Source organism: Porites lutea, chromosome 3 (genome assembly GCF_958299795.1).
Source record: "Porites lutea chromosome 3, jaPorLute2.1, whole genome shotgun sequence".
In the NCBI taxonomy this organism is placed as follows: Eukaryota; Metazoa; Cnidaria; class Anthozoa; order Scleractinia; family Poritidae; genus Porites; species Porites lutea.
Genome location: NC_133203.1, coordinates 44,092,951 through 44,105,168, shown reverse-complemented (window position 1 = coordinate 44,105,168; position 12,218 = coordinate 44,092,951). Strand labels below are relative to the sequence as shown.

Below are 12,218 nucleotides of genomic sequence, written 5' to 3'. Positions count from 1 at the left end.
TTCCCTCGCTTCATTTAGACATTTTTAAAATTCACGCCTCTTTCCCGCTCGACTCAAAGGAAATAGAAGACGTCTGACGGCTCCGCGCAGGCCACTAAGTAAAAATGGATACTTGCACTTCCGCAATTTGTATCAACCACATAGCTCATCGCTTACGCAGGGCTGTCAACCCCCGACGTCATAATGCACGAAACATGACGTCATTTCTGCAAAAAATCATGCGAAAAAGATGTTGGAATTGTAACATTTGTCCCTGACTAGTTTACTTCCCACCAATCACATTATTGCTTACAATGGCATACTAAGGTTTCTGAGGAAACGTTCAATGTTAAAAGTTAAATAGCTCAAACAACGCAAAAAAATTTAAATTTCATCGACAGAAAGTCGAATCTACAAGAAATAGCAAACATCGCAACTATCCAGGAGATTTCAGACTCTAATCTGGAGAGAGGGAGAAACGGTTCAAAATCGGGAGTCTCCCGGATTTTCCGGGAGAGTACGCCTCCAGCTTCCGCGGTTTTTCGATATCAAGTAATAAGTAGGAAATAGTCTGTTTCAATGTGCCTCATAGTAAACCTACTCATGTGTGAAAGAGGTCAAACAATTTAGCCAAGAGTTACGGGAAGTGTGAATCTATCTTTAGCCTTTATCGTAGTACCGTACGATAAACAAAATCGAGGAAAGAAAAGTTTTCTTTACTTGCCAGTATTGAGATCACTACATGTTTAGATTTTAAGAGCATTGTTTTTCACAGTTTTTTTTTTATCTTTTTGTGGTTTTGGTAACGACAAGAGAAAACTTCGATTTTTGTTAATTCTAGTCAAATCTAGTCTCACTTGACTTCCGGCACAACCGGAACTCAAGGCTCTTAGTGACGTCACGTTCCTGTAACCTTATTGAGCATGCGTCGTAACGTAAATCTTTTCCAAGATATCGGACGATTCGGAAGTGTTAGTGGGTTGTTAGGAAAAATCTCTCGTGAAGATCAACAGTTCCTCCTGTTTTGCTTATTTATTCATCTGACAATTTTTATATGGTCATGAGATGGGATTGCTGTTTGCGAAATTGTTTAGCTGGTTTAGTAACGAAGGTAAGACATAAGCTTAAGTTATCCTTTTGGTGCGTGTTGTACATGCATACGAATGATGTTCTTCTCAATTTTAACTTTTGTCTGTAACTGTTATCTTTTACCGATGTTCTTTGGAAAGTTTAGTTTAATAAGATGGGTCTTGAGACGTCTTTGAAACGAATGACAGAGTTGAACTACAGAATTTATGTCGGTACTCTTTATGGGCATTGATCCCGAAAAGAAACGATCTTGAATTGTATGATTATCAAAATTGGATGAATCAAATTTTGATTATATTGAGTAGTGGCATGTTCCCAGTAATATTTAAAAATGATAAAGGCTCTGACTTTGAGTAATTTTTCTCATTTTCTCTTTTTATTCATGTCTGACGAAAAAAAAAATTGACCAAAAAGATGTAATCATTGGACATACGATATACTGTACTGGTAGCTCGCCAAATTTTCTCGTCATACCATCTTGAGCAGAGTATATCTATGGAACGAGAGGAGTGAATCCTGAATCCATTTTATCTTTCATATTATGTACGTGAAAAGGGTCAACAGAATACTTAATAATAGGAAGAAATTAGTCACAATCACGGCAGGTTACATAAGTGCTCTCGCAAATATAAAATAATTTACACAAATAATTATTGTTTTATTTGGGTTGTATTACGGGTCCAGTTGGAACAAACATTTCCACAGGAGGCACTACTTGATCTTTAAGATGGTCAGCGGGAAATTAAAGATTCTAATAGTTATAATAAACCTAAGCCCCTTTGGTGTGTATGTTTTTTTGTTGTCTGTATGAGTGTAAGTATTGTTTTGTCTTTTTGGGGGGGGGGGAGGGGCGAGGGGGGGATTTTCATCCGTGTGGTCAGAGTTGTCTCTCAATAAAGTCACTTTTCTTCATTTTACTCTAACTGTGCTCACACTTTTGAATTTGAATGTTAAAGCTGTTTAACAGCACAGCTTTAAAGACCAATCCCCACTTGTAACACAGGCGTAAACATATGTATGAACCTAAATTCAGATGTCACGTGCAGATACAGAAGCAAAAAATTCGAGTACTACTTATGTTGATGCCAAAGTTCAATATTTTATTTACACATTAAGTTTTATGCTCTTGTTGAGTTTGTACATAAGTTAGATACCTACAGTTTGGAAAAACATCTGTGTCTTTAAAAAAACTTTTAGGAGAAATCTGGTGGTATTGTGGCTATATTTTTTCCCTCAGAAAAAAAGTGGAGAAAGGGCTTCTCTGATTTTTTTCTGGGGGGAAGGCGTGGCTGTACACAGGCTATCTTATTGGTTCTTAATTTTGTGGGTCTTCAAATATTTCACAATTTTGGTGATTGTAAACAAATCACAAAATAAAAGACCTTCAATTTAAAATCCTCAGGAAATTTAAATCCCTTTTCTCATATTTTCCTATTTAAATTGCAAAAATAAAACCCTGCGAAATACTGTCTGCCAAAATGGTGAAATGAAGTACCTGCAAAATTATACGAATAAGGTATAGTTGCATATTATTTTAGGAATTACTTGTTTGGACTATTTAAACAACTCTGGCAGAATGTTCTTACAGCTGTGTCCACTCTTTTCAATTTTGAGTTCCCTGGCATGCACTTCTGTTATGCTTCAGTTTTGGCTGGTTTTTTCATTTTCAAGTGTGATCAGAAAAGGTGGTTACCCTGTTAGAGGTCATGTTTAGGTTTCTGGGAAACTGTCCACCTACCCCTCCCCTAAGCCAACATTTTACCCTTAGTTAGAAGTAAGTGTTTAATGTTGGCTTAGGGGATGGGTAGCAGGGGTCAAAATAATTTTTGGACAGTGACCGGACACGGTGACCAGCCAAAGAAATTTTTGCTCGGTCATCTCATTTTTTGACCTGTCAAAAACTTGGAAAAAAGGTTAACTAATCCTTGTGTAATTTAATCAGTGAACATGATCTAACGTGAAATCTAAGATTTACAGTCAACGTGACCAGAGAGTAGAGCTTTTGGCTGGCCAAGATGGCATTTTGGCCGGACATTGTCCATTGACTGGCCATTATTTTGTGCCCTCGGTAGGTGGGAAGTTTCCCAGAAACCTTAAGTGATCCCTAAATTGTCCAGGTTTCTTTGGTTTCAGGAAGAATGGTTAAATGTGTTCAAAGTTGCTAAATTTCATACACTCAGGGCTGTCATTAAGAGCCGGGGGGCCGGGAATATTTATGCCTTAAACACACAGCTTTTGAAAACAGCCACCTCTCATCATTCTTCATTGCTGAGAGGGTTTCACCTGAGGAAAATTTCATATGGGTTTGTTGTATTTTTCCCAGCAAATTGAAATCATAGTGACAACACAGATACACCTATCAATATTATAGTCATTTATGTACTTCATTCTCTTTAATAGAACACAAGGTGATAATTGTTGGGTTAGACAATGCTGGAAAGACAACAATTTTATATCAATTGTGAGTATTTAGAATTTCATATTTATTTCTTAGTAGAAGGTGTGCTTTATGGTCAATAAAATATGTGCATGTACAGTGTGTGATCTTTTTCTAGTGAAACTCTCTGTTTTCACTGCACGCCATCAAAAATAAAAGTGCACCCATTCAATACAGAATGTCCAGAATCTGGAAAATAAAAGAAGATAAAATACAAAAAGCCTCATCAAACATCAGGTCTGTGTGATATTTCATTTGCGAGATATTTGGAAAAACGATATACCCAAATTTATAAAGCTTTGTATGGAGACGCCATGTTGGTGTCCCTTCAAGAATAGAAAAGTTGTCTGTGGTACAATGTATTAGTGCAGCTACAATCTTTAGCAGCCTTTCTCCCTTGTTCAAGGGTTTTCTAGTAATTGAACGATCCCCTAATTTTCTGGTTGATCAGTAACATAATTATCATGAAAAAAATCATCATCATCATCATTATAATTTATTTTGTCCTAAGCCAAGACCCCTTAGACTACATGTAGTTCTTTACAGACCACTCTATCAGCCTTCTCAACTTTCAGGTCCTGTACTCCAATTCCACTTTTCCTCACTATGATGCTAGGAAAGGGTAAACGTGTAGTTTTTATTGGGAAGCAGCTTTTTGTTTTTACAGGATGAGAAAGGATATGATATTTTCCCAGGGCTGTCATTAAGGGCCAGGGCAGGGACCAGGGATTTCACTATTTAAGCATAAACCTCGGCTACTTTCTGAGAAAAAAAAAGAACCAAAATAACTTTCTAGCTTTTAAATTCCCAAACTGCCTATTGTATGTACCTGATAATATAAAAACTTAGTGACAGCCCAATTTCCATTTTCGCATGGTAGCAAAGTGTACCATTTTTTGTTTTATCATCTGGGATAGATGCAGCAGATCACCATAGATCTCCCCTAAGGTGAATGATGAGTCTGGGATGCTATGTTTTTAAATATCCTTTTTTTGCTACAGTCGAGTTTTGTATTTTTGTAAGGCTAGTTCTTCTTGACTAATCAGTGACTACCATTTTGACCTAGACTGCGAGCAGTCTCCCTTTTTCTTCCGGTTTAGTAAGGGGGAGTGCACGCGTGCGAGCGGCGAAGCCGTGAGACGCACGAAACGAGGGCAGCAGCCCGAGAAGAAAAAGAGAGACTCTCTTTTTTCGTGCCTCTCCCATCTCGCGCCATCAGTCTCGCGCGTGGCCGTTTGCGTGTCTCGCGTTTTAATTTGCTCGACGGACTACAGAAAAAAGAGAGACTGCTCGTAGTCTAATTTTGACCCTCTTCAGGGTGGAGTTCATACTGATTCATCCTGAAACTTGAATATTGTTATGTGTACAGAGTGTCTGTCAGTATCCAGAAAGAAAAAAATACAGAGTTTATACACCAGTGTATATACATGACTGTACAGATATTGCAAAGTGCAGTAGTTAATATTTTTTTGTGTTGCAGTTTAATGAGTGAAGTTGTTCATACATCACCAACGATAGGCAGTAATGTGGAAGAGGTAAGATTAGTTGAACTGCTCAACAGCTTATGGTACTTTTTCTGCTTTTTTTGGTTGTTGTTTTCCAATAGCTAAAAAAAAAAAACATTAAACTCAATTTCTACAAACAAATTCTCCAGGCTGATCTTTATACATTTCCTCAAAGAATAATTGATAGAGGCAAGAATGCTAATAATAATAGTTTAGCAATTAATGAATGAGGCTGAGTAGGATATGAAGAATTATACAGATCAAGGAGATGTTTAGCCTCGGTGGATAACACCCTGTCCGAGATCTGCATAATTCTTCATATCCTACGAAAGTCGAATTCATTAATTGCTTTATTATTCATTCAAAATAATTCCTCTTTTGAAAACAAGCTAAAACATGCTTACCTTCGTCGATGTTAAGTTCACATCAGTAGTTGATGTTAAGAAGATAAAGGACTGTTCAGGTCTGCAAATATACACCAAATAGCAGATGTTGTCCATTGAGTTGTCTTTCTTGCTATGTTTTTAGACAATAGTTCATTGTGGAACAAGTAAAATGTTCCGCCACTTTTGTTTTCACAACCAAAACAACTCAACCTCGTCCCCAGGTCTTCTCTGTTAACGGTGCATTAACCTGCAACTGTGCTGCACTTTTGACGTCATCAGTCAATTAATCACAAAGTTCTTCCAAATTTGGTCAACAGTAGCTGGTTATGGTGAATTATGCATGGGCTTTTAGCCAATCAGAAATGGAGAAATACTTTGAATGATTAATAAATCATAATAATTAGCATCAAAGCATCTTCCCTTTTGGTGATCATTGTATTTATTCACATAACCCTTTTTCTTGATGATTTTTCCCTACATGGACTGAACATCTTTTTTCTCTCTTGTTTGTGACATTTGTGATTTAATTTGTCCCTGACTGATTGAGAGTGGAGTTTAATCTTTTCCAATACTTTGGTTTTGTATCGTAGGTAGTATGGAAAAATATTCACTTTTTAATGTGGGACATAGGAGGACAAGAGTCTTTACGATCAGCGTGGAATACATACTACACAAACACAGAAGTATGTTTGATCGTGAATACACATAAATGAGATTTAACATCATTACGTTGGGCCAAATTGCCCAACTCTGCAAAATCGTTGGCTACAAGAAATTACCACAGTTACATCTACATGTATTTTGTAAAGTAAAAAATAATTATCGCCAAGATTAGTGGAGACAGGGTTCATGCTATTCCTTGAAGCCCTTGAAATTTTAGATTTCAAAAGTGCTTGAAAATTCCTTGAAAAGAATTTTTTTGATGAAAGTGCTTCAAACCACTTTATTTCTAGTATATCAAAGTAATTTCTGTGCAGTTTACCAGTGTACACTGTAAAAAATACACCTGTATTTCTTTGACGCTCCAGAAGCTCCCTCCAAATCTAACTTTTACTCTTTTTCTTTTCAGTTTTTAATAGTAGTTGTAGATAGCACAGACAGAGAAAGACTTCCTGTAACTAAAGCAGAACTCTATAACATGTTGAATCATGAGGTAAGAAGCCTTTTCTTTGTACAGTTAACTCTCTTTGTCCATCCTAGAGAGTTATTCCTTGAACACATTGGGCCAATTATTTAAACAGTTTAGCCTGTGTTTAACAAAACCGCATTCTAAGCCATTTTCAGTTTGCCCAACGCTTTTATCTAAACACCATTTTTTGTGAACAATTGAATTAATCATAAAGCATAGACTGGAAAAGCACTTATTTTCTTCAATAAAACCCTTAAGAAAAAGATCTGGAGGTCCAGTGATTTCTTAAACCGAGGCAAAAGTCAGGCTTCGTTTTAATAACTGACCTATAGCTTTTGAATACAGCTGCCACTCGTCTTTCTCCATTGCTGAGGGGGTTTCACATGAGAGGTGTCTGGGTTTTTGCCTCAAAAATTCCGTACAGATTACGTAAATCTACATGTAATTAACTGGTAGTCTTGAGTTCTAGATGTAAATTTGTCCGTTCCTTTTTGTGTACAGTGTATTCTCAAAACAGTTTGGGTAATTCGCTGCAAATGTTGGGCCAGGAAAAATTAAATGTTTTTCTTAAATAAAGTACATATATGTTCTCAGAAAATGCGCATGTCTTGGTAGTTTCAGTGACATGTTGTACATTATTTTGATATTTGTGACCTTTCATGTGTTGTGTGTGCATTATTATTTACTATAACCGGGGCTAGTGTTGGCGAATCTTTTTTTATGTTATTGGTTACATCTTTCCTCATTAGCATACTACTTGACTCATCCAAGAAGCCAGGGTCACACGTATATACAAACTAAAATCAAAAGTCAAAAGAGCTGATTACATTGATGAATTTGTTCAATTTTCAGCTCTCTGCAAGCAATACTGAAGAGAACATCAGCCATCAAAAACTGAAATTGCTGGGTGCCAAAAAAGTTAATGAGTCATATATATGTACATTTTTTGTAAAATTTTGAGTTTTCAAAACAGAATTTCCAGGAAACCATCGGGTACAGACTGTATATCAGGCTCAAAATATCGCTGAAATATATCGCTGAAGTAGTTATGCTCTTTCAGTATTCAGAGATGTTGTTTTATTAGCTTTATCAGATAATGGTGAGCATACAGGTATGTTAATGAGGCAAAAAATGTAAACCAGGATTCACCTACAGGCATTCTTTTTTCCAAGACGTTGACTGATTCAATTATGACCTGTAAATTACTCTTTTATGCCATTCATTACTTTAGGATTTAAGACAAGCTGCAGTGCTCATATTTGCCAACAAACAGGATATAAAGGTTTGCTATTTTGTTTGTATGTGTAATCAAATAGTGATGAGTGAAATTAGAGAATAATTTCACAAGTGTTGTGTCCAAATCATCATGATCGGAGAACTCCATGCTCTCAAAAGTTTAGAGCTTAAATTTGGCTTAAGTTCAGAATTTTCAGAATGTCTCGACAAAATACCTGTTAGAATCCTTCTAAATGTGCTCTTTCCTGTGTCTAGGTTTTCCAAAGCATGTTTTAATGCCCTGACATTGTCAGTCATAAAATTTTGAAACTTTGTTGCCATGTTGGCACTGAGACGTATGGAAGGTTGCCATGGCAATTTTGTAATTTCACATGTGAAATTACAAATTAATGTTGAAATTTCACTCCAAGATTAGGAGTAATTCATCACCCAATATATAAAGTTATTTACCTTCCAATGCCCGATTAAAGTTGCTTTGTGATTTAACAATGATAGTTTTTGACATGACAAAAGAACTTTACATAGAGGATATTACACGGTGGCACGAAGATACAAATTTTATTTTTGAGTGGCAAAACAATATTTTACAAACGAGCACAGCGAATGAGTAAAATATTATTTTTTGCCACAAGAAAATAAAATTCATATCTTCAAGCTGCCGTGTAATGTTCTTTTTATTATATAGACAAAAGACATCGATAAAACAATAAAGAGAAATTACCGAAATTTCATCATCAATAAACTCACGTGTGAAATTATGGAAAATAAACCACTCGGGTCCCGGATGTAGTTTTTATGAATTTTACGAGTGGCATATTTTCCAGTAAAACACTCGTGTCTATATAATAAATTGTAACATAAGCATTATGTTCTGTAAGTGAGCTACAGCAATCATTTTAATGAGGCTGGGATAGTTATTAAGCTGAGGGGTGAGGGAATGAGTGCCCTCCTGCCCACCGCCTCTCCTCCTATTCTAATCCCACAAGTTTACGCATCTCAGATTTCACTTTTAAATTTAAGAGTTGTGTGAACCTAACAAAGGACTGATTTTCCTCAGGGTTCTATGAGTGTAGCTGAGATATCAGAGCAATTAAATCTTACTTCTATTAAAGATCATGGATGGCATATACAGGTATGAAAATAAGAATGCAGACTTTCAGTGTACTGAACAGTTATTTGTTGGTCAATTTTTATTGTTAAAGAGATTCACCAACAAAAGCCAATGTATTTTCAGGAGCAAATTAACCTGTTCAGGAAATACCATGGAAAAATTGACTGCCATATTTATGAGATGCTCCTAAGACTGACTTTAAACAGTTATCATTGTCCCACAACTTTTCACTTACAAGTAGTTATGCACATTCTTAATTAATTTTGTTACCACAGAATTATTAGTCTATTTTAATGTAATAATAATGTAATTTCACACTATCTTTTTACTTTCTTTACTATATTGCTACCAATCTTGCCATAATTTAGTCTTTGTTGATGACAGTATTTTGTTATCACAAAGTCGTGCTTTTTAACGCTCATTTTCATTTTAAATTACTTTCTGAAATCTTTCTCTATTAGTGTGTATTGTTGTTTATTTTGTCTGTTGGATGTGTGAATTTTTTTTAAAAGTTTTATGCTTGTATTTAAGTGAAGCATTCCAGGGTTCTAGGCAGAAATGGTGATACTATTAAAATTTGACCCCAATTAACTATTAATATTAATTTAATGATGTTGGGTTTTCCTTGCAGGCTTGTTGTGCACTTACAGGGGAGGGGTAAGTCAATTTGTTTTATTGTTGTTTCTTAAATCAAGACAATCTATAAACTTACCTCTTAAAGTCTTAAAGGACTCAGCATTGCCTTGTTTTCATTCAGAAAAAAAATTATGTACATATTACTTTGTTCATAACAGTATAAAATATTTTCTGTATGTCAATACAGAAAAAAATTCTTCAATCACCAAAATGCTCTGCCATCAGCACATATGCTCAGCACAACAAATAAGAAATTTCGTAGAAATTATAGATTAAAGGCTGGTTTTCACTAGCGGCGGAGTTAGAGTCGTAATCAGAAGCGTACATGTAGAACTTTATGATCTAGTGAAAACAGCGTTCTGATTCTGGTTACAACTCTGTTGTTTACAATCAAGTGAAAACTGCGTTGTCAGAGTCGGAAGCAGTTCAAGCAAAAGAACTGAACCAATTACAAAGTGGCAAACATGCATTGTATTGGTTTATCCTTCCACTTCTGCTTCCGATTCCGACAATCTGGTTTTTACTAGATTGTAAACGATAGAGTCACAAGCAGAGTCCGAAGAAAATGGAAATGTTCTGATTCTTCTGACTCCCATTCCATCGCGCTCATGACTGTGCTAAAGCCTTACAACTCCAATTTTTGATTTTCACCAGGTCATAAGTGCTCTTACGACTCAACTTGTCTTGCGATTCCGACTCTGACTCCATCACTAGTGAAAAGCAGCCTTAAAGCTATGGGCTTCTACAATTTTTGTTACAGCACAGCCTTGTTAAATACAATAATCAAGAAAAACACATTCTCCAGCAAGTCATTATCATGTTGTTTGAAAGGACACCAGATTTTTTTCATAAAGTTCAATGCAGTAATTACAGTTAACACATTTATAAGTGCAGCAGGCATTTTAATTAATTTGATAAATGCATAATTTTTTCTCTTATTTCAGGTTGTATCAGGGACTGGAATGGATTACAAATCATATTAGGAAGTGAATTTGGACTTAGTCTATATTTAAGCAAATGTTCCAAATTATTTTATACTGAATAAAGGTTACATTTTATAAAAAATTATATATGTACAATACGAAATCCTTTTCATTTCTTTCTCCACTGCATAACCAATCTACTCTTTTGTTGGGATTTAGCTAGAAATTTAAGAGAAATATTTATGTAATTTAAATGAACAGTAAATGGAGAGACGAAAAGACAAAATTCTTTTTGTCTCAATTCCTTTAACTCAAGCCTTTCTCATTATTGGTTATGCATTTTATACTTAAGACAAAAGTTTAGTACTAAAAGATCATAGTTAATAAAGTAATTTTCAGCCTTTCACTACTGTAATGTTATGGGTGACAAATTTCTCCTTAGTTTTTGCCCAAAATTACAGCTTGATTTATAATCACAAAATTGCTATGGCAACGTTCTGTATACTTCAGTGTCTGGATGGTGACCAGGTTTAACAATATTGCAAATGAGGATGTTAGGGCTTTAAAAGATGCAACAAAAAACCTAGACACACAAAAGAGCAGAAAAGACTCTAACAAGTATTTTTTGGACACAGAATTCATAGAATTGTGAACTTTGAAATGTTTGCTTTAAACTTTTCAGTGCGTGGGGTTTAAGCAAATCACGGTTGTGAGCATAATTTGCCACCCATGATATTAATAGGGAATCAAATGGTATACTTAAGAAATTAGGAAATAATTTCACTTGTGTTTTGTGAAAATTGCTATGCGTATTTATTTCCTGATTTCACTCTTCACAATTTGATTACAGCTTCTAAACTGCTCAAGATAACTGCCCATTGTACATAACGTGACACCTGCAGACTTGATCCTCTGTCTTGTCGGATATGAAAGAGTGCATGCATACAGAAATAATTATTAAACATTTGTACAACTCCCATAATACACCTTGTTGCCCCCATCCTCCCCGCCCCCCCCCCCCCCCCCCCAAAAAAAAAGATTCTGGCGTCATCTTTGCTGTTACAGTCAAACCGGCAAAACCGTGAACACTAGAAATATTTCAGGAATGTTGATTGTGCCGCAACCAATCACGGCAAAGATCAGGACACGTGAACTGGCCACAAAACCCCAAACAAATTAACGTTCTGGCTTGCCGTTTAGTTTCTCGCAACACAATAACATTCTAGAAGTATTTCTTGTGTTCACGGTTTTCTCAGTTTCACTGTAATTTCTCCTGGGTGTTGCAGTTATCCCAAGCGAAATTGAACACAATGCTTATGCATTTTTGGGGGGAAGGGGAGGGCAGGGGCGTACAATGTGTATCATGGGAGATGTGCTAAATGTGAGTGCCCAGTTTCAGAGTAGAGCAGTCCCGCCAGTATTGTCACGTGATCCACAATGAAACAAATCTGAGATAATGACTAGATAGTTAAAATAAATAAATTGTACATTTTTATCTCTTGGGTCTGTGGATCAAACCGCGGAAAACCTAGCAAACGAGTAATTTACCCATCTGGAAAACATGTGACCCAGTTAAAGTAAAACAGTATATAGCTGCAATTTTATCCCTCTTTTTTCATAGAAGGCTTCTCTGTGCAACTCTTTAGTTGCGTGAAACGTTCTAGAAGCAGTGGCAAAAAGACTTGATTAAGGATGACTTTTTTCAGAAATTAGGCCTTGTTTTCCTGGTTTCTTTTCAAAACGATGCTTCTTGAATCTAGGGTTTTCATTCAAGCTTTCTTCCAGTG

The 12,218-nt window shown here is 35.9% G+C and overlaps 1 protein-coding gene across 1 annotated transcript; it reads left to right on the top strand.

Moving 5' to 3' along the window:
- The first annotated feature begins 906 nt into the window (after positions 1-906).
- On the top strand, positions 907-10,576 carry LOC140931214 (ADP-ribosylation factor-like protein 5B). Its single transcript, XM_073380976.1, has 9 exons — positions 907-1,090; positions 3,469-3,529; positions 4,986-5,040; positions 5,987-6,079; positions 6,466-6,549; positions 7,757-7,807; positions 8,819-8,893; positions 9,504-9,529; positions 10,453-10,576. The coding sequence occupies exons 1-9, from the start codon at positions 1,045-1,047 to the stop codon at positions 10,496-10,498; spliced, it is 537 nt and encodes a 178-aa protein (XP_073237077.1). The 5' UTR covers positions 907-1,044; the 3' UTR covers positions 10,499-10,576.
- The last annotated feature ends 1,642 nt before the right edge of the window (positions 10,577-12,218 follow it).

Coding starts and splice junctions, on each gene's coding strand:
- LOC140931214 (XM_073380976.1), top strand. CDS start 1,045: ATGGGATTGCTGTTTGCGAAATTGTTTAGCTGGTTTAGTAACGAAG. Junction 6,080..6,465: donor CATACTACACAAACACAGAA/GTATGTTTGATC, acceptor TTTTCTTTTCAG/TTTTTAATAGTAGTTGTAGA. Junction 8,894..9,503: donor ATCATGGATGGCATATACAG/GTATGAAAATAA, acceptor TTTTCCTTGCAG/GCTTGTTGTGCACTTACAGG.